This window comes from Ailuropoda melanoleuca, chromosome 8 (assembly GCF_002007445.2).
Source record: "Ailuropoda melanoleuca isolate Jingjing chromosome 8, ASM200744v2, whole genome shotgun sequence".
Lineage (NCBI taxonomy): Eukaryota > Metazoa > Chordata > Mammalia > Carnivora > Ursidae > Ailuropoda > Ailuropoda melanoleuca.
In genome coordinates, this window is record NC_048225.1 from 126,804,817 (window position 1) to 126,826,989 (window position 22,173).

Sequence of the window (22,173 nt, forward strand, 5' to 3'; positions counted from 1 at the left end):
CCAGAAGCAGAGTGAGTGACCAGTGGGTCTGACTGCAGAGCCCAGGCCCTCTCTGCACCGTGAGGAGCTGTGGGGACAAGGGTGGGTCCAGGCCACCAAGTGGGAGCCTGGTTCACAGGAGGCCGCCTGTGGGGGGCCCCCTCCCCCACAGGATACTAAAAACAGCTCTAACCACCACGCTGAAAGGTCACAGGCAGATAAGAAGGGAAGGTCCCCTTACCCTGCCCCCCCCATAGATGGTGTCACAGCCCAGCTGTCCCGAATGTGGGGGCCACGGGACGCTGTCCTGGCCCCTCACCCACTCACACGCCCTCCTCAGCTGGGAGCCGGGACACAGGCAGGCTGGGAGGTGGGGAGGGGGTGCACACATGGGGCTGAGATTGCCGACACAGCTCCGGGGACAAAGTCGGACTCTGGAAAGTGAGACCCTGAGCCACTGATGATCTCAGCCTCGGCCTCCGGAGCAGGGCAAATACCTGCCTTTCCTTAGAGAGGTTTGAGGTGGTTTTCCCATCCCGGGGAGTTTGAGGGCATCCCAGACAGACCCTAGTCCCCCCTTCTCTCCTCAACCCTTCAAGACTCTGGAGAAATCAGGATGTTGATACCAGCAAGTCCCCTGCTGCCCACCTGCCTCCCTCACACTTGCTTCTTGGCCCCCCCAACCCTCCCAGCCTCACCCACCCCAGAGCCTCCCCCCCTCCCACTGATCTGCCACTCACCCAGGAAGAGGCTGACCTGGAGCATCAGGGTCTGGCCGGGGAACCGGCTGTCCCACAGGGAAACCATAACTGTGGGACCCAGACCACACAGGCTCCTCCCTTTCCTGTCCTGTTCCTCCCCTCCTTCCGCCCCCTCCCTCTGCCCCCCTTAACACCCAGGCCCCTCCTCTTCTTTGCTAATCAGCCAACTGTCTGGACTCAGACTACTTGATCAGCAAGAGCAAATAGATTTGAAAAATAAGGGCTTTTTCCGATGAAAATAATCCATGCTGATTGTACAAAAATTTGGAAAACAGAAAATGATACAGAAGAATAAGGCTCATTGAACTTGAAATAAATTTGAAGGGAGATGCTGATGTTCCCCCAAATGATTGGCCCCCCTCGACACTATGCAATGATGTCAGGATCCTTGATTTCCTGGGATTCATAACCCACTTTCCGGTGCTTCTCTGTGCGGGGACGTCTAGGGCACCTGCTACTTCCTTCTCGCTCGGTCGCGTCAACGTGTCGGAATCTCCACAGGAAATCAGCACGAGGGCAGAGGGAGTGAGACATGATTCTAGTCATGTAGGAAAGATGTTAGGGTTCGAAGCCGACAGCCAAGAAAGAATTCTTGAGACATCTTTGGTGCAAAAAGGTGGTTTTATTTAAGCACACGGACAGGATCTGTGGGGAGAAAGAGCTGCCCTGGGGTCACGAGGAGTGGCCCATTATATACACTCAAGTTGGGAAGGGGTTAGGGAGAGTGTAAGTCTCTAAGAAATTTTGGGAGCAAGGTTTCCAGGGCCTTGAGGGGGCTAGCTGCTGTTGGGAAAATGTCATTTATTACCGTCTAATGAAACCTTAGTCATGAGACCCTTCAGATGTATATCGGTGGACCATATGCTTGGGGATGATTGCCAACACGTATCTTGGGGGGTTAGAGATAAAGGAAATTTCTAAAGGAATTTTTATATATTAAAGTAGACTTATAGGATCCTGGGGGGCGGTGGGCTAGGATTGCATTTTGCCCTTAGAAAATTATTAACATCTATGCAGCTGAGTCCCTAGAGGAATGTCACTCTGCCTGTTTCAAGGACTTGTCAATGGGCTGTAAGTAGTAAGGAAATTTAATAATTTTTCTTCTGCCTTTGTTTCCCACATCATTCCCCCCTGAACAATTTTGACCCTTAAATCTTTAAGGTTGCTGAAGGGGGAAGGTCTCATCTTCTGTAATGTCTTCCTGCTGAATAGGGGCATAGAGATGTCCCTACCTATGGGTCAATATTGGTCAGTTGGGGAATGTCTAGGGGAGTTACAAAACCGGGCGGCAGCTGAATCCAAGGGAGACTGCGTGTGTGGATCTCCCCAAGTGGAAAGGATCATCTGTTGGCTTGAAGTTATGGCAGCGAAGGAGTCTTGGCACCAAGTGGAGAGACATGGGAGAAAACAGCAAAATATGATTCGTGTAACAAAAAGGAAAAGAAGCTCAAATAAGAATCCGTTGATAGTTGACAAAAATCCTCTTCCAGTCCAGAAGTTTAACCAATCATTACAGGAAAGAGAAGGATTGTTTAAAGGACCAATTTGAGTATTCTTGTCAGTTAGAAACCCAGAAATAGTTTGTGGTCATCTGGAATGCATACACAGCATTCTGTTTTTACGATAGTGCGAGTTCCATCTTGTGTAGCAGTTAAAACATCTAATGCCATTCTCTTTTGTAAAGTATTACTTGGGGCTTTGACCATGTACTTATCAAGAGCTTCCATGTGCCAAACAACATCATCCAGTCTCAAAGAGGGAACAAAGATGAAGGTTGGGTGGTCATACCAATGAGAAACAGAACGTGTCCACCATTGTTTTAAATTTGGAAGGCTGGCCAGGTTGGTCATGGTTTTAGTAATGCATCCGTGCGTCCAGGCAAAACCCGGAGCACAGCGACCTATCCAGCCTGGGGGAAGCCATGGACACAAGTTAGAGCCACATAGCCACTGGATCCCAGCCAGGAGCCAGTCATGTAATACTGGGCCTCTGTGAAGTGTAGTCAGATTTCAAGGGCTACTCAGTTTTGGAGGGCCATTCTTTGAAGGTGTAATAATTGTAGGCCCCTATTTGACTGGGGAGTTATGGCTTGATAATAATCCTCTTTTCTTCAAATTGCTCCATGGGCATGTAGGACTAGGAATGCATATTTGGAGTCGGTACAAATATTAATTTTTAAGGCTCTGATAATTGCAAAGCACAAGTGAGCACTACAGCTTACCCAGCTTTTCTCATTTCCTTTTCCATGAAACTATCGCCATCAGCAGACCAACTGTCATCTGCACTTTGGATAGGGGAATCTTTTAAACCTGGTTGACTAAAATAAACAGGATCAATAACCTCTGACCAGTTACGCTCTATAGAAGTACGATGGTCAGGTCCAGGTATAAGGGTAGCTGGTTAAAGTCTGACAGATCTCATGTATTATTTCAGGCATATCTGTAAGTGCAGCCTGGTGTTTAATAACATCTATTGGTGGCCTTTGGTCTCTAAGACATTCTGGACCTGATGTGAAGTCATTACAGTCAGGGATTGTCCCAAAGTGAGCTTTGAGGCTCATTCTACCGGGAGAGCTGTTGTATGCTTGGCTAAAGCCTTTACTTGCAATTTTATATCAATAGCGGTGGCTTCTAGGATAAAGGTGACTAAGGGATAATACCATCAAGAAGACCTCTTTGAGGCCCAGTGTTAACAACATCCTAATTACAAGGAATCACTGGCAAGTGGGAGAAGATTGTCTCAAGAGATAAGGGCACCCCCAAGTGCATCACGCAATCCAATGATAAAGAAAGTGGGGTCATCCATTATCTTCACAAGTGCATAGTTAACCCCGTAGAGTGGGGTATGTTCTGGCTTTTTAGGAGTGATTCTGTCATCCCACCCACACAGAACTGGTCAAGGTGATAGTTGAGTAATACAATTGTTGGGGAATCAATCCCATTTTTCAGCTGTTCAAATAATCATATGCTCATAAGTTCCTGTTATTATCCCCATAGAATAACAGCAAGGAGATTGTCTATATCAGCTATTGTGGCAATTTCTCTGACGTTTACCTCAAGCTGTCTAGCTCAGGCAAACAACATTCAAAGACAACCAGAACTAGGAATTAACAACTACAAAGGTGTGTTATTGAAACATAATTCTTCTCTCTAAAATAACCCTCGTTTTTATTCAGAGATAACCAAGTCAGGACTAATTTGTAAATCCAATTTTCACAAACTTGGCATAATTATTTCCATAAGCTCAGCAAGAATAATGACTGATCACATAGATCTTTTAGAATCTGCTTTGCTGGAACTTTCTTGAGGCATCTCTAGGTTGAACCTTTAGTAACCTCTCCAGGCCCGAAGCCAAACCAGGTAATCGCCATCAGACATGCCTGCAACACCTGTGGATTTGGGTGGACTTCTCTTCTTGAGGCCCCCGATATATCGGAGTTCCCTGCACCTGCCGGGAAGTGACATCCTTTACTCACCTGGTGATGCTGCTGGCAACTCGGTAAGCAAGGTGTCAGGCCAACATTCCCAAGGGGCTTTATGGCTCCAGATTTCATAAAGTCAACCCTAGTTCCGTAAAGCTGTCTGGTCATATCCGAGTCTGTATGTCTCTCTCAAATAGGACATTCCAGTCAAAGCCTTGGTAAAATGACCCATGTTTCCAATGGTGTCCTGTTACAAGGAGAAAAGATTCATACCGAACTTATGCAAATAACTCTGATTGCCATGGAAGAAAGAATACTGAGAACTTTTGAATTTCAGAGGGTTCACAGAGAGAGAAAAGTTAAATGCTTTAGTATGTTTACAAATGAATACTTTTTCATGTTTCTGTAAGTCATATCTTAAGAGAACATTTCCTTAATCTGGGAGAGCAAACCTTAGAGAACCAACAATCTTTCAAATAAGAGTCGCAACACGATAATCGTCTTTCAGTCCATTTAGTCCCATGTTACCAATTCTTGTTTAATTTGAATGCAGATTTTAATTAGTTCTGGACATCTTACCCATTTCAGTTTTGATCTTAAAGATATTGGATACCTGTCTTTGTCTTAAAAGTCCCCATCTTCCTTGAAGATGAAACTCATTTTGCAAGACAATAAGAATGATTATAAATGACAAAAACTCCGAAATGGACATTGTTAATGATCTGATATGAGAATTCCATATAACGCAATTGACAGGGGAACTCAGTTATTTCGTGACACGTAACACTTCAATAGCCAGAATATCGACTTCCTGTCCCAAGGCAGACTTACCGCAGAATGAAACATACCAACAAACAAGCCCAATAAGTCAACGAGATTTTGTTCACAATATAAATCTTGGGGAAGTGTGTTAAAACCTTGCCTAAAAAGATGCCTAATACAGGATTAGGGATGTTTAAGACCTGATAAAGGCAAAACATAGAAACTGGTTTTTCTGGGCAGGCAAAGAGAAAACTGATTACATTTTCTTATCAATAGCAGACCAACAATTCAAGAAAACTTGTCTTTTCGAACAGAGAGAAAGCAGACTTTCAATCTTATACCAGTGAACTTTAAAATCCGACCATTTCGATCTTAGTCTGTCCTGACCACACCTTAAATTCCTTTCCAAAGTTTTCCCATCACAAAACTTCTACAACTTTCCTTTGGGTCAGATTACTATCCCGGCCAGAGTATTGATTACCACCCAAAATGCAGGCTTTCACCTCCCCGTAGACCAGAAACGGGCTAGAGGATTGCAGCCTGAGAACGAACATGAAAGTGTTCCCCTAAGACCGGACTCCTTGAAGAGTGTCTGGGATGAGACTAAAGGAAGAGGAGAGAAAGCATTCATCAAGTTTGTACCATGGCTCAGAGTCCAGATGAGACTTAGGACTCAAAGCCCCGTTCGGGGGCCATATGACCGTAAGAAAGAACGTTAGGTTTCGAAGCCGACAGCCAAGAAAGAATTCTTGAGACGTTTTTGGTGCAAAAAGGTAGTTTTATTAAAGCACATAGACAGGATCCATGGGCAGCAAGAGCTGCCCTGGGGTCACGAGGAGTGGCCCATTATATACCCTCAAGTTGGGAGGGGGTTGGGGAGAGCCTAAGTCTCTAAGGAATTTGGAAGCAAGGTTTCCAGGGCCTTGAGGGCATTGAGGGGGTTAGCTATTGTTGGGAAAAGGTCATTTATTACCATCTGATAAAACCTTAGTCATGAGACCCTTCAGATGTGTATCGGTGGGTCAGATGCTTGAGGATGATTCCCAGCATGTTTCTGGGGGAGTGGGTAGAGATAAAGGAAGTTTCCAAAAGAGCTTGTTTATGTGAAAGTAGACTTAAGGGATCCCAGGCTAGGATTGCCTTTTGTCCTCAGCAAAGTATTAACATCAAGAGAGTTGTATCCCTAGAGGAAGGTCACTCTGCCTGTTTCAAGGACTAGTCAATGGGCTGTGGGTAGTAAGAAAATTTAATAATTTTTCTCCTGCCTCTGTTTCCCACATCACTGGCAGCTATGATCGCAACCGAGCTGAGCTCCCGCGGCTGGATGCACACGGAGCAGGTCCGATCACAGGAGACCCTGGCAGGTTGTCTTGCAGAATCAGCGGGCAACTCTGAGCAGGTCGTCTGCAGGGACAGTGATGTTCAACTTCAGGAGATCTCACAGGGGGCTTGGGTGGGCTCTCCTGCAGCCCAGATGAGGGACAAATGATTTCTGAGCAAATGTCTCTCATCTTCCAGCAACAGTTACTGAACAGCTACCAGGAAGCAGCTCTGTCCATGACCCAGGGGATGGGACAGAGAACAAGGCGAAGCTTCTGGCCTCGGGCTTCCTGCAGGCTAGTGAGAGAGGTGACCCTGAAACACAGGACGCCCCAGAGCACGGGCAGCACTTGTGAGCAGCGCAGGGAGCAGCTGAGAAAGGGAAGCGAGAAGAGGAGAGGGAGTTCCTCACACAAGCTCTATCTGCTCACTTTTGCAAAGAAATCAGGAAAGCAGGAGCCCGACAGGCTTGGAGAGGCTTCCCTGGAGGAGCGTCGAGCAGGACCCAGGGTCTGGTCTATCCCACTAACGCCCACGACTGTGGAAGTTCGGAAGGGAGCGAGATGGCAGAGGGAGTAGAGATGCCAGAGACACGAGGGTCCCTCTCCACTCCACCTGGATAGGGACGCGGTAGAAGGAATGAGATCCACGGAGAGATTTAGGGACGTCTCAGGTCCCCCCCACCCGGATTTTGTCTTCTGCGTCATGGAGCCATTCAGTTTCCCTTCACAGAGAGTCCCCGAGGACCCTGTGAGTTAGGAGGGAGCAGAACGGTCAGAACAGTGCGAGTCACAGAGCGGCACTCAGCCAGTGCTCACGATTACGAATTCACAGGGTCTGTAAATAGCTCTCAGCACGGGACTGACCACTGGGTCGTGTTCAAGACGGTCCAGGTGGAACACTGGGAATTCACCAGGGCTCGTCCCAGGGGCTGCGGGTCTGAAAGGCAGTTGGATGTCGTAGAGACCAGGGAGAGAGCGGGGGCCGTCTGGGGTTCACACATAGCTGAGGCTGAGCAGTCCTGGAACAGGTTTGTACAATTTATTTACTCAGTTTCCCCGTTGATCTACCCCTGTGTGTGTCTCACGGTGACCTTGTGCGGAACGATTTAGCACAGAAATAACTGACGGTGGATCCATCCAGTCCCTGCTCAGAGCCTCAGAGGTGGAGGAGGCAGGACCCGAGCTGCAGGCGTCACGCTCACGAGACAGGTGTCCCCGGAGGGCAAGATTCTCCTGCTTCTTCCCATTAAATCCTCCTCATGGCCTGGCCTGGCTTGCGGACCTCACTGTAGACAGTGGTGAGAGGCTTCTCGCCTTCTAGACCAGGGGCACCCCTACCCTGGAATGCAGACAGAGGGCTCCTGGAGCAGCTGAGGGACAGAGCCACCCCAGAGGGACCCACACAGACCCAGTGCTGCTGACATGACCTCCCCCAGTGTCCACCACTGCATGGGGCCCGAGGAGAATTTTCTTAGTGAATATCACGTTGTCTGTAAAGGGTTACGGAGGAATCCAGGCCAGATCGTGCAGATGACTGGGTTGACAGACACACCCAGGCACAGAGGGACTTGGGAGAACCCAGGCTGCCCCCTCTCCCAGCCTTACCCGGTCCCTCCTGTCTCCAGACTTCCGCTGGCTCAGCTCTGCATAGTGGATGCCACCATCCGGGTCCCTGTGTCCCTCCTGCGATCCTGCACCTGAGTCACGCACAGACGGAGCTGGAGTCTGAGCCTGGAGACCTGGACCCTCCCCCTCCATGACCCCACGGCCATGGCCACAGCAGCCAGCCTCCTGCGGGACATTCCCTGAGCCGCAAAATGAAGGAGAAAGGGAGGCTGGGGTCCAGTGGGGGAGAGAAGGGTCTGGGTTCAGGAAGGAGAAGTGTAACCTGCCTCTCCCAGAGTCCACGTTCTTCTTCTCACGTGTCTTTGAAAGGTACAGTCCTGCTCCCAGGATCAGCAGCAGGAACACAACAGATCCTAGGATGTTTCGTAATAGGGCAGCAGGGACCTGTCCATGTAGATCTGCTTCTGTCACACAGAGAGAATGAAGAAGGTTAAGGCAAGAGAGCAGTGAAGACGCCCGTGGTCAAGCACACAGAGACGTCAGAAGGGACCTGGTCAAAAGCTGAAGAGGGAGGAGCACGGCAGGTGATTTCCGTCAGCCAGTGAGCGAGCTCCTACTGGGGCCGGGGTGCTGATAGGAACAGGACATGGTGCCCACCCTTGAGGAGACCCTCAGTGGGGGGAGGGCTGAGAACATGTCAGAGGCAGCCAGCCAGAGCCATCCCAGGGCACGAGAGCTTTACAGCTTGCACCCAGGTCTTCAGGAAGGGCCTCCTGGAGGAGGTGATGGAGAAACCTGGTCTTCAGGGAGGAGTAGGAGATTACCTGTTATTCAGGGTGGGTGCGGCATTCCAGGAAGGAGAGCCATGAACAGTAATGTCTGTGACAACTCTCCAGCCCTGGGAGCTGCCAGCACCCACTGGGGCAGGCGGGAGAGGGACCAGGCAGGGGGAGCCGGGTAGGAGGATGAGTGGGAGGCAGGAGCCTCTCTCCAGAGGGTCCAGTGGGTCACTGATCCTTGAGCTTCCTCTGAGATCAGAGATGCTGAGGCACCAGGTTTCCCCGCAGCTGGTGGAGGGACGAGGGGGCAGGCGGGGACCCAGGTCATCATTCATCCAGGGACACACTGACTGTGAGCAGACTGCCCAAGGCCGAGGGTGGGACAGGCATGCAAAGGAGAAGCAGAGGCGGCCCCTGTCCTCAAGGTGTTCAGGCTGCAGAGGAGACTAATCCTGGCCCAGAGCATCAGCTCTCCGTGTGGGGCCACTGACCGCTCCTTAGAGGAGACGAAGTGTGAGGGCAGGACAGTGGCAGCTCCTGCAGGGCCCTGAGCCATCGAAGCTGAGGAGCCCCTGTGCAAACTCTCTGAATGCTGGAACTGCACCCAACAGCCGTCCTGTGGGACTGCAGGGGTCACAGGCCCCGGAGCAGCTGCAGTGAAGGGGTCCCTGGACGGGAGTAAGTGAGGGTTTGGAGGACTCCTGACATGGAAGGGCTGAGGGCAGAGGGAGGGGACTGAGCAGAGGCTGGAAGCTGAGGAGAGCAGGGCACACCCAGGCAGGGACAAGCAGGTAGGTGTTAAGCATGTTCGTGAGGCCAGAAACGGGCAGAGGAGCCCCGAGCCCTGAATCCTGAGGGAGTTCCTGGCTCAGACCCCTCAGAGGGCACAGACCACTGACACCCCCCAACTCGCTCTTCCTGAAAACCACCCTAGACACACACGGGATGATGATTGAGGGCGGGAGAGGTGCATGCTGGTGTTGCCTGGACCACCAGGGGTGAGGGGAAGAGAGCAACAGGGGAGGGACACCGAAGGGCAGAAGCAGGCTGGATGTGCCTGCCAGAGTCCTGGGCGGGGTGACCAGGTGGCAGGTGGTGACATAAACATGGGGGACAGGAGCCGGGAACCCTCACCCAGGGCTGCATGAGCGCGGGGAGAGCCCCTAACTCTGGCAGGATGCACTCACCATGGCCACAGACATCCCCAAGGCCCCAGGTGGCAGTTTTCTGGTCCACCTGGCTGCTGACCACACAGGTGAGGCTGGCGTTGGGCTGGCTCAGGGGCAGGCTCACAGCCAGTGTCCAGGGGTTGGGGGCTGGTCCCGGGGCCGGTCTCTGCTCCAGCTCCCTAGGGAGGCCCTCGCTCTCCCAGGACACGGTCAGGCCCTCCCTGGTTCCCGTGGTGTCACACTCCACGGTGACGTTGCACCAGCCTGGTGTGAGGGACGGAACTGTGGCCCGGATCTGGGGATGGGGCACGGGCTCTGTGGTGGGAGAGACAAGAGGACAGAGGCTCACGTGAGTGGAGAACATCACAGCTCCTGCTTTCTCCTGCGGATTCTCCCTGACGCTCTGGCTTCCTCCCCCGAAGGATGGTGCCTGCAGTTTACAGATAACTCAGAACTGACCCAAATATACAGAAGGTGCCAGAAAGGCATGGGAGACGCTGAGTTCAGCTCTGTGTGATTTCACTACACTGAGCGTCTTAAAAATGTCGCATGACATATACTGTAATCATGTATCCGTAGCCAAATAATTCTAAGAAAGTGGGGTGTCCCCTAGAAGAAGGAGAAGTAGGGACAGGATATGTCCTGGTCCAGACCCTGCGCCTACTTCACCTCAGATGGTGCCCGGGACTGCACAGCCCGTGGTGCAGAGGCCACTGCCAGCTCTGGGAGCCCAGATCAGTGTCAGGCTCCCACCAGGAGAGACTATGGTGTCGGACGAGGGGTTGCCGCGAGGAATGGCCTCCCTGAACTTGGGGTCCACACATGAACACAAGGGACAGACTGTCCTCCTGGAAATCTCTGGGACTACAAGCTTCACAGGCCACTCTCTCTGGAGCAGGACGTCTCCCTGTGCAGGGGGGAGTGCAGGGAGAGAGAGCTGCTCCCTGAGCTTCTGAGGAAGGGCTGACCTGTGAACGTCTCCTACGTCTGTGGAGGGTTAGAGCCGGACCCGTGAGTCTGAGTGAGCTGCCTCGGGCCGGTGCTGAGAAGGACAGGGGACGGGGCGGGGAGAACCACACGTGGGCTTTCACATCCTGCTAGGTGACGAGTGTCCCCAACCATGGCCATGTGCTGACGCTCAGAACCTGCAGGTGTCTTAGGTTCCATGACAAAGGGAAACTGAGGCTGCTAACCAGCTGACTCTAAACCAGAGAAGGTCTGGATTCCCAGATGGGCCCCATGTGATCACAGGTCCTCGCAAGTGGAAGGAAGCAGGAGAGGAGGAGGGAGGGACGCAGGGCCAGAGGGACTCATCCCTCCAGTGCCGGCTGTGAAGGGGGAGGAAGGGCCACGAGCCAGGGGATGTGGGCGCCACTAGAAGGAGGGACAGGAACAGAAATGGATTCTCCCCGGAGCCTCCAGAGAGGAGCAGCCCTGCCGACACCTGGACCTCATGGCTGAGGCTCTGGGGTCTGAGTCCTGGCCCGCAGCCCAGGAGGACCCTCAGGTGGTGGTGTGGTCAGCCCCTGTGGGTCAGTCACCTGTTACAGCAGCACTAGACAGCTGACAGTCACACTGAGCACCCTGAGTGCTATGGGGACAGTGAGTGTTATGGCCAAGTCCCCATTTCCCCCCGTTCCGTGTTCCCTTCCTGAGGCACAGAAGTGATTCATCCCCGGTGAGAACCTCAGCTCTGCCTGCGTTTGTGCTGAACACACGGCATCTAGTTCCAGGGGAGAAGATCGAGTCTGAAGGCTACGGTCTGGAAGGGATCCTGCCATCGGGGTGCGTGGACACTCCAGGGACAGAGGACGGAGGTCAGCTATGTGGCTGGGGAGGGGCCGCCACGTACCATAGACCGTCAGGTGAAAATCCTGGTCACTTTCTGTTCCGTTACTGTAGCAGGCTCGAGCCCGGTACAGCCCGCTGTCCCCAAGGGTCAGGTTGTCCATCAATAGGGTCGTTGTGTTGGGCACATGGACCCTCTTCTCAAATTTGTCCTGGAAGTTGAGCCATTCTGGAACATTCCTCCCAGGAAGGACATTCAGCATGACTATGTAGTTTGACCCGGATGCATTGCCCCATGAAATCTTCTCCAGCTCGACTGCTGGGGGTAATTCTGGTTTTCTGATCACATGAAATGACACGGAATCTCCTTGCATCCGCTTCAGAGAAACAGGGGTTCCAGAATCCCCCACTCCGGAACCACGGACTACAGAGCTCTGGGTCAGAGTGCCGCAGACGCCTAGGGCACAGGACACAGGAAACGTGAGAGGTTTTCGTTAGGAATAAAGGAGGAACCCCCAGAACCATCTGCTTCATGAGATCCGCCCCGTGTGCTTCCTGGACTCTTGGACGGCGGGAGAGAGCCGTGAATGGGGGGCGAGGCTGGGATCCCTCCCGGTCCCAGGGGAGCGTCCCCTTGAACAGGTCCCGCGGACTTGCTGACCTGCGGTGCCCTGACCCCCGACAGCGAGAGCAGGAAGGTCAGGAGAGGTCGGGGCAAAAGCACGAGCATGTTTTCAGTCCATCCCGAGTGCATTTCTGCAGGAGGCAGCCTGTCAAGGCCCTGCAGAGACCCTCCTGCCTGCAGGCCGGGCAAGCTCTGCCCCTGGAGTGGGGGCCGCCCCGGGGACTGGCCTCTAAGGAGCAGCGTGCCGCTCACGTGATGGACGGCCCTCAGGGACAGCAGGTCCTACACGAGGGTGACACCGTCTTGCTGTCACTCTGTGTCCTGCTCGCTCTGACGACTCTGGCGGCCGTGTTGTGGGCGGCCCTGTGGAGAGGCCCCCATGGGGAGGGACGGAGGGCAGCCTCTGGCCAACAGCCAGGGAGGGGTGAGGCCTCCATCCGCAGCCACAGGAAGTGCACCCCGTCAGCAAGCACCAGCGGGAGCTCGACGCACAGCCTCCCAGGTGACCCCTGAGCTCCCTGCAGCCCCAGGCCAGAGCTTAACGTCTGTCCCAGAGACGCTGGGCCTGAGGACCCCGCCAATCCCCCTGGGTCCTGACCCGCACGAGCTGGGAACCCACACCCGGTGCGAGTCCAGGTGCCCAGGGGACGGCAGGTTGCCCACAACAGGTGACCGCTGAGGCGCTGACGGAAGTGGCTCCCTGCCCCCCTTCTGGGCAGGCCCGCAGTCAGCTCAGTGAGGCTGGGCTGCTGTCACCCACACATCCAGGAGCTCAGGGTCTGACCAGGGGAGGCCCCCAGACTGAGGGAGGGCCTGTCACATTGGGGGAGGCTCCACGCCCTGGTAGGTGCCCCTCGGGGCCACAGCAGGGACGCAGACAGTGCAGTCACCCCGGGGAGTGTCTCTCTAATCCAGAAGTAGTGGGGTCTCTGCTCAGTCTTGTCGGCCACACCGTCACCCGGCCTGGCTAACTGCCTGGGACGAGAAAATGTGGGGGAGCTGATGATGGTCTGGTGAGCTCTGCTGTGCCTGCCACCAAGACGGGGCTTCCTGTGTGGACAGCACACATGGCTGTGTAGACATTGGGATAACCCACTGGGTGGGTCTAATGGACCAAAGACAGGTCCATCTCAGCTTCTGGCAGACCTTGCTCACCACCGTCCCGACGGTAAACCCAGCTGCTCTCCTCCCTATAATGCTCAGGGTTCCCACCAGCACATGATGACTGAAGGTTTCAATCTTTGCAAAACAATAAGAGAAAATTATATCACGTCATATTGTAAGGAGCATTTCTCCTGTACACGAGCCCGGTCATCATATCCTGGGACTGTTGATCTCCTTTTCTGGCCGCTGTGAGCTGTCTGCTCATGTCCTCTCCCCATGATTTCTGTTTTTTTATTAACATTCAGGAGCTAGGCCTATTTTAAGAAGATTAGCCTGTTTTCTAACAAAATAATAGAAGTCGTTTCCGTTTTGTGTTTCACCATAGTCTTGGACTCATGGCCCTGCTATTGTCCTCATGAAGCTAAACGTATGGATCATTTACGGCTTACTGGTTTATCTCTGGCATGAAAAGATCACCCCCCAATCAAAGTGTGTTCTTCATTCTCTCTCGTTTCCTTCTAGAACCTTCTTGGCTTCAGCATCCTGCGTGAGTCGGACGCACAGGGAACGTGCTTGGGTCTCAGACCGGGAGGTCTACTGCAGCAGGACAGTCGGCACCCTGGACGGGAGGGTCCGGGAGGCGTGAGACCAGGTCCTCCGTTCCCTTGAGCCCGTGGACGGGAGCAGTGACCTCCTTGCCTCCAGCCTTCCTCTGGGACGGGGACACAGTAGCCGTGCAGCCCTCCCAGAATGCGTGCTAGGATGTCAGGAGAGGAAGGCGTTCCCATCGTGTGAGCTGCTCTCATGACCACGATGATGATTCTTGACCGAGCACACCTGGGATCAGCCGGCCTTCCCAGGTGCCAGGATGGAGTCCACGTCTCTCCCCAGCTGCCCCTGTCGGGGGCTCCCCCTGGGCTCAGGGATGGGCCCCGGGACAGAGACACCCATGCTGGGATCCCATAGGTGGCCACGGGAGTAAAGTCCGGCCGGGGCCTTCCTGAGCGAGAGGACTCTCCTGGCCGTGTCCACAGCAGCTGGCTTCCATGGTCCCTGTCACGTCCCCCATCACCAGGTGGCTGAGAACCCTGAGCTGCTGTGCAGAGTGGTGTCTATCGTGCCCGGGACTCGGTGTGGGCATGTCCCCTCCCCCGGCAAGTCGTCTCGGGATTGTGAAGTGTTCTGTGTCATCCAAAGCTCTCCTACGGATTCTGGGGTTGATTCCAGCAGAAGTTCGAGGGGCGCCCCCTCCCAAAAGTCAGCGCCATAAAGATGGGCGACCTCTCTGTGCAGCCGCAGACACACTAGACCTGTGCACACACAGGACATCCGCGTATGTCGATCGGGGTTCCTGGTGGCCCGTGAAGGGTGGACTGACTCTTCCTGCGACTGGCCTTCCTCATGAATTAATGCACAGAACCACAGTGTCCCGTCACACCCAAGTCCCCACCCCAGTCCCCGCAGCCAGGGCTCGTCTCGTGTGGAAATACGCAGAGTCTGGAACCCACAGGACGCAAACCCCGAGTCAGAGAACCGGCCCTTGTTCCAACAGTGGGAACTGTGCCTGGGGCTCCCGAGGGACCGCAGATCCATCCCCATGGCGGCCCCTGCCCGCGGGCTGCTCCCCAGGAATTCCGAGCCCACGCCGTTCCTCTCAGTGCCCCCGCGTGGGTCAGAGGCGTCCGCCCCAGGGGACCAGGGCGACAGGAGCGGGCGTTTCTGCGGAGCTCAGGGAGCAGCTGCGCAGCCACGGCCAGGCTGCTCGCCAGCGGCTTCTCGGTGGCTCCCCGCTGCAGCTCACAGTCCTGAGAGGGCGTGCAGCCCGGGGTCCACACACCGGGGCAGGAGTTGGGGTCCTGCAGCAAGGGCTCTGCAGTCCCCACTCGGCAGCAGAGACGGAGACCGCAGAGGGCCAGGGCGTTGCAGGGGAGCCTCGGAGAGAGCATCTCCTCCCTCCTTGGGGGCCATGGACGTGACAACAGAGAGGCCAGGGCTCTGGGTTCTGAAGGGCCCCAAACAGGCTCCCCACTGTCAGTCCCTGTCAGGATGCAGGACGATCCCAGGATGTCAGGGAGACACAGAGCAGAGGCCTGGGAGAAGCCACAGGTCAGTCCCCTCCAGGTGGACACCCCCAATCCCAGGATGTCACAGCTGTAGGGCTTCGAGGGGACCTTTCACAGAGAAGGGACTCACTCAGGGGGGAACTTGTCCTGGGTCACACAGTGCAGAGCCAGACCTGGAGCCGGCTTCCCTCTCCCCCAGCCTAGTGCCTCCCCTGCACGGAGCTGCCCTACAACTCTCCCCCTGCCCTCCCCATGCCCTACCCTGCCCTGCCCTGCCCTGCCCTGCACAGAGGTCCTCCCTCCCAGCCCTGCTGTCTGGTCAGCGGGGTCCAAGCAGTGCTGGGGTCTCACGCCCCAGCTATTGTCCCAGGAGAGGGGACTCATGTACTTAGCAGACTTTGGCAGGGAAGGGTCGTGAGGTGAGCTGAGGGTCAACCAGCACCTGCTGGGAAGGGGGGAACCCGGGAGAGAGGAGGCTCAGCCCTCAGGCTGCAGGGGAGGAGCTGCCCAGAAGCTGGACGGTGAGCCTCAGCCTGAGCCCTCAGGCTGCAGGGGAGGAGCTGCCCAGAAGCTGGACGGTGTCAGGTCTGCAGAAGGTGCTGAACCCAGAGAGGGACAGAAGGGCAGGGGCGGGTGGCTGTGAGCAAGAGAGTCATTGTTTATATAAATGAGATGATATTCGGGGCGCCTGGGTGGCACAGCGGTAAAGCGTCTGCCTTCGGCTCAGGGTGTGATCCCGGCGTTATGGGATCGAGCCCCACATCAGGCTCCTCCGCTGTGGGCCTGCTTCTTCCTCTCCCACTCCCCCTGCTTGTGTTCCCTGTCTCCCTGGCTGTCTCTATCTCTGTCGAATGAATGAATAAATTTTAAAAAATCTTTATAAAAAAAATTAGATGATATTCAACATTCAACCATCAACATATTTAGTCCATTTCTCTCTCTCTTTCTCCTCCTTTCTCCTTCCTTGCGTCTGTCTTTCCTTCCTGCCTTTCTGTTTCTTTTTTTTCTTCCTTCCTTCTTTTCTCTCTCTCTAATCTTACAACTGAGAGGTTTATGGAGGAAACTCCATGTAATTTCCTTTATGTCTCCAGGTAAATCGAATTGAAGAGAAAGCTCACATGTTGCTGACAGAAAGTTGTCTTGTTGAAAGGGTCTCAAGCCTTGCAAGCTCATTTTCTAATGAGTAAACGTCCTGTTTACAGATGCCCTGTGTTTCCAGAAATTTCCTAGAATCCCTGCAGCTCACAGAGGGGCTGGTGCCCTCACACCATACATTACAGACAGTAAAAGCTTTCCAAGGTGTCTCCAGAATTCACACACCTCGAAAGCTTACTTTTTTCTCCTTTGTTCTTATTTACTTTATTACATATAAGCAGACGATCTCAGTTATTCCAGGAATAACTGGAATTTCGACCTTCTATTAGGACTGGGCTTTTTTCAGTTCCCTTTTTGGGGTCCCCCCAGCTTCCCTCCTGCCCCCCCAGGTCACCCTACCCGGAGGGCACAGACCCTTGAATTCTGGGGGCTCCTTTCCTTCCTTTGCACACAGATTGTCATCGGACTCAGAGACCTCATCCTGCCCAAGGAGCCGGACTAGAGAGGCTTCCTCCAGCTCAGACAGGGGCTCTGGGCCGGCCCCTCCTGCTCACAGCAGCTGCAGGGCTGCCGGCTCCCCTGGGCATAGCAGGCGGGGTGCCCATCCGCACCCCTGGGTCCCCGCCGCTGCTCCCCTTGTCTCCTCCATCCCTCTCCCCAGGAGGCTCCTAGCCTCCCACCTGGTAGGGTTTCCCTGCATGCAGCCAGGCAGCCATGGCTCAGAGTTCCCAGCCTGACCTCAGCCACCAGCTCCCTTTGTTCCCTCTGTTCACCCCGGGCTCTGAACCAAATGCACGGCGTGTGCTCGGTCATCACAGAGCTGGTTCTCTGGTTCTTCAGCAAAGACCTGAGAGGGCCCAGGGACTCCTGCCTCCCGCCCACCCAGTGGCCCTCCCTCCCAGGGAGCCCGGGCCACTCACTGAGGAGAAGGCTGGTAAATCCCAGGAGCCAGGAGGCTCTCCCCAGGTGGGGGTCTTCTGAGCAGGTGCCCATGCCCGGCGGCCTCTCTGCTGGCTCGGCCTGGGTCTATGAGGTTGCACAGGAAACATCCAGAATACAGATGTAAGAAGGGAGGAAAGATTCTTTAACCAGAGGAGGCCTTAGCTCCTCCACACCACAAGGGCGGGGCTGACTGTTAGTTCCTGGACTCACTGTCCGGTTTAGAGTAAGCCATTCCCATCTCTCCTGTTACCTCTGAACCTGCAGTGAGGCCTCAGGAAATAATTGCAGAATAAATGTAGGAACAGCCCCCTTCTAGGAGACCCGGAGCTGGAGAGACCCCGTTCCTGTGCTGACAACCATCTGAGTAGTCTCCCCTCCCCAGCCTGCAACACTGCCAGCCCTGAGCCCGCGCTCACACACAGGCAGGGGTGGAGAGGGTCATGCGCCTCTGGCCCCAGGCTCAGCGGCCTCAGACTCACGGCCGCCTATGGAGGCTCAGGCCCGGCCTCTTCTTCCCAGATGGGTTCCCACAACCTCTGAGAACCCTGTCCTCCCGGGGACCCTAGGGGGGCAGCTCCATCAGTCACCCCCCGCCGGTGCCCCGTTCCCCACCCCCTGGGCTCCCCCTCAGCTGCTCAGAACCTCAGATGCCAAGGCTGGACCCCAGGAGCAGCCTGTGGCCCCACACTCAAGGCGGTCAGCCTGGTGGCCGTTAAACCCACTTTATGAATGTGAGACCTGAGTCCTGAGGGTTTGGACCACCCACAGAGGTCACACAGCAGAGCCAGAGTCAGGGTCTGGACTCCTAACAAGGAGCTCTGAGAAATCCCGCCTCACTGCCGCTGTCCCATCCCACTGTGCGGCCTCCAGCAACTCACCACGTCCCCTCTGGGCTCCCCTGAACTGCTCTGCGCCCCTCGGACCAGAGAGCACTCAGCAGTGCCTTGTTCCCCCGCTCCCAGCCAGTGATGGGAGATCCCTTCCATGGGCTGTCCCGGAGCCTGTGGGTACAAAGTCCTCAGACGGAATCCTGATCTGGGCAGCTCCTCCCCTGGTCCCTTCAGGGTGATGGGGACCAAGTCAGCTGTGCCCCGTCCCCGTTCCTACAGCCCTGGGCGAGTCCTCTCAGGGTGAGGACTCTTTGCTTGTGGAAACCACAGCTTGGGGTGGGGCGCAGGGCCCAGGAGGGAGCCTCCAGCAGCTGTAGGCCAGGGACCCCGAAGTGTCACTCAGCACACATTCCATGCTGGGGCTGCCCCTGGGACTTGTTACACCTGCTGGTACTATTCTCTGTCCCCTCCCTCCGTCCTGTGCAGCAAGAGAGCTAAGGTCACCAGGCCTCCATGTGTCTAGGTCTCTGTGGGTCACAAGCTCCGTTCCTGTGCGGGCCAGCGGGGGCTCAGCATTGCCGTCCATGTTACAGATGACCACAGTCAGGGCCATTTAGGTGATATGATGACCCCACAGTCTGGACACTGGGATGGGATAGAGCCAGGCCCAGGTCTCAGGCCTCCTAGGCCGCTGATCTTTCCAGAACCAAGTCCGTCGAAGACCTTGAAAAGCCACACTGAGGGGGAGGGAGGCCAGACCTGACCCTGGGCAGCCTCTCTCCTTTCTCACACCCCAGGCAGAGGACACAGAGCCTATGGTTACAGCTCTGCAGGCTCTGCTGACCACAGCCCCCCCCCCCGCACTGGCTGAGTCACACTCAGGCCAGCTCCTCCAGCCCAGCTCAGGGTGGGGGTGGCTTCTCCCACACTCAGGCTCTTCCAGAGACTTCCATCCCGTCTGGACTCAGCTCCCTGGTGAGCAGAGAGCTCATGACCCTGAGCCCGGGGACTCGCGCTGGGCAGCGTGGCTTCCGTGCGGACAGTGGGCTTCGGGCTGGAAACCCTCCTGGAGGTGCAGGGACTCAGTCCGCGGCCGGGGGTGTGCGCTCTCGGACCAGACACCGTGAGGCTTACTCTCCTCTTCCCCCGTCTTCCCTGCGTGTCCCTGGACACAGGGCCGGACGTCCCCACGCCTGAGCTCTCAGCACAGCAGGGATGTGGAGCTGCTGCAGGAGTCGCTGGGTGAGTCCCTGGGCCTGTGTGGGGCCGGTGAGGTCACCCAGCCCCCGGAGACTCCTGTTGGCTCCAGAACGCCCTTGTCTGAGAGACCTCATGCACNAGACCTCGTGCATGAGAACGTGCTGGCTCTCCTGCTGGACCAGGTTCCCAGGAGCAGCCCCTCCTGCCTCTCCATTGCCCTCCTGTCCTTTCAGAGGAACAGGACTCACTTGGGGACAGGCAGCCCCTGAGGGTAGCAGCTCCGTCCATGAGCCAGCACCTGTCTGCATTTCCACTCAGAAGCCCGAAGCCCCCGTCCAGTGAGGACGGGTCAGTGGGAATCAGAACGTCCTTCCCGACGTGGACACTGGATTCCTCACCCCCCGGAGAGCAACACCGTGACCCCCGGGGAGTCAGTGATCCTGGCGTGGCCGTCGGATGGGAAGGGACGGGTGAGGAACAAGACATGCACCACTTCCCACGGGTGCTGGAACAAACGGGACGACTGGGGGACGTGTGCCCCGAGCTNGGCCCCCGGCTTCCGCCCGCGGGGGGGGGGGGGGTCAGAGGGCCCATGGGCTCCCCACTGCCTGTCGTCAGACACAACAAGCCGAGAACAACCAGAGCAGGAAGGAGGCGTCCCACGTGGGGTTGGCCTGGGAGCCGAGCCCTGCCCTTCCTACCATCAGCAATTGGGACAGCAGCTCCGTCTCAATCCAGGGGCCTCCTTCCTGTGACCCTTAGAGCCCTGGGACCCCACAAGGGATGCTGCCATCTGTGCCCAAACCCTCAAGCCCTCCTGTCATGGGAGTGGAAGGACCCCTCCCTCCCTCAGATGCCATCCCAGGGGCAGAACCCGTCCTTGAGCTCAGAACTGCCCCTGATTCTCCAGACCCCGGAGAGCTGCTTGGCCCATCCCAGCGCGGTACGGACCCCACTGCTCAGCCCCCCTTTCTCTTCCTGGGCCCGCTGCCTAGGATCCTGTGAGGAGGGGAGGCAGCTCACTGTCCCCATTCTCTGCAGGGTGGGCAGATCTCGGGGGACCTGCTTACCAGCATCTGAGCCACAGAGCAGTGCCCCCACCCTGACCTGGGGGAACACACCGCTGACGGCTGTGCGGGTGTTGCTGAATGTGGACAATAGTTTGACCCGTATCCTACGCAAAGGTCACCCTCTGCTGTTCTAACAAAATCTCTCTGTGGGGGTCTGAATACACCTGTGGGCCTGGGACATCTGGTCTCCCTGTTTCCCAGAGCAGGTGCTTCCGGCATCTTCAGGCTGTGGACATTTATTGAGCGCCTACTGTGTGCTGGACGCTGAGCCTCATCTCTTCACGTAGCACGTGTCCCAGGCCACGTGAGCGTCATGAACATGCAGAGCAGCCCCAGGACCAACACCTCCGTCCTCCCAACTGTGGGTCCCAGACCGGCGGGGGGGAGTCCGGGCCTCCCTAGGAAATCCAGTCCCCTGAGGCCAAGGACAGACCTTCCATCTCGTGTCCTCAGACATCACACGGGCCCTTCAGTTAGCGGGAGCAGAACGCACATTCGCTGGATGTGAGGACAACTCTGCTTCCAGAAGCTTTGGGGTGGAATTGGGACAATTGTCCTCTGGACACTAAGCTCAGATGTGGGTAACTCACCGCGCCTGAAACAACGTAGGATTCCTCCAGCAGGTGTCACCAAGGACAAAGGGCCTTAGGCTCTGCCCGGATTTTTCCCTGGACGGTGTTCTAGACTCCAGCCCCAGCTCAGAGCCCTGCCTGCTTGAACTCTGCTCCTCGGCCTCCTGCCGCCCAGTTCCCAGAGGTCCTGCCAGAGAAGGCTGCCTGCTCCCACCGCCCCTGACCTAACCCAGTGAGCCCCTGCCTCACCCCTGCCCAAGCAGGCCCAGGCCCAGAACCTGCCGCAGGCTGGCAGGGACCCCACAGTCCTGGGAGCTGGGCTCAGAGTTCGGCTTTGTCTTCTAGGTGAACATTTCCCAGTGCAGGTGATGATTCAGACCCTAATTAGCAGGAGCTCCAAAGAGCCTTTGCTCCAAAAAAGAAAGAAGGAGCGTGAATCTGTGGTCCTACATATTGTGAAAATCAGATTCCAGCATTTATGTGATGTTCCCCTGGAGTAGGGGCCGTGAATATCTCAGAAGGGATCTGGTCTGCAGCATTTCCATATTTCCTGACCTTTGCCCCCACCCCCTTTATCGAGCAGCATCTGATGCTCATGAATCAGCTGATGCTCATGGATCCCACTGAGAATGTCTGATGCAGGGAAGTCGGGGGCCAGCGTGAGGACACGGTGAGTGACAGCGGCCGAGCTGCGCTGTGTCCTCCCCACGAGCCCTCCACCACCTACCGCTCACACCAGGGGACAGGTGGGAGGCACGCCCTGGGTCACTGGGATCGAACTTGGCTCCTGGACACCTTTCTCAGACCTGACTCCGGCGGGAGCAGAGCTGACCTGGGCCCTGGGAGGGCTGTGCTGTCCTCCCTGCAAGTGTCCAGGACAGACCTGCTCCCCATGGCCCAGAAGGCTGGGAGACCTGGGAGCAGGCGGCTGGCGCTGCAGCTCCTTCCACCAGGGGGCGCTGCCGGCACAACTTCACCCACAGGCACCTCAGGAGTGGGGTCCTGGCTTCCCTAGAGCTGCCCTGGGGCTCAGCACTGAGGTAGGGGACACGTGGGTCTTCAGTCCTGGCAGACAGAGCCTCACGACAACAGAGACTTCGCCCTTCGTCCTCTCACTGGCAATCT

At 55.9% G+C, this 22,173-nt stretch overlaps 2 protein-coding genes across 4 annotated transcripts in view; both read right to left on the reverse strand.

Annotated features, from left to right (window-relative positions):
• The window catches only part of LOC105242317 (SLAM family member 9-like), a 53,212-nt gene that overhangs the window by 18,365 nt on the left and 12,674 nt on the right, over positions 1-22,173 (reverse strand). The window lies entirely within an intron of this gene.
• Positions 5,779-11,914, reverse strand: LOC117803495 (SLAM family member 8-like). Its single transcript, XM_034667394.1, has 5 exons — positions 11,612-11,914; positions 9,778-10,074; positions 8,138-8,275; positions 7,851-7,942; positions 5,779-7,584 (listed from the first exon to the last, which is right to left on the reverse strand). Exons 1-5 carry the CDS (start codon positions 11,808-11,810, stop codon positions 7,492-7,494), a joined length of 819 nt encoding a protein of 272 aa, XP_034523285.1. The 5' UTR covers positions 11,811-11,914; the 3' UTR covers positions 5,779-7,491.

Excerpts from the sequence above, each read along its gene's own strand:
- LOC117803495 (XM_034667394.1), bottom strand. The coding sequence starts at position 11,810 with ATGCTGAATGTCCTTCCTGGGAGGAATGTTCCAGAATGGCTCAACTTC. Across the intron at positions 8,276-9,777 it reads TGGGGATGTCTGTGGCCATG|AAGCAGATCTACATGGACAG; the intron begins GTGAGTGCATCC and ends TCTGTGTGACAG. Across the intron at positions 7,585-7,850 it reads CTGGAGACAGGAGGGACCGG|GGTAGGGGTGCCCCTGGTCT; the intron begins GTAAGGCTGGGA and ends TCTGCATTCCAG.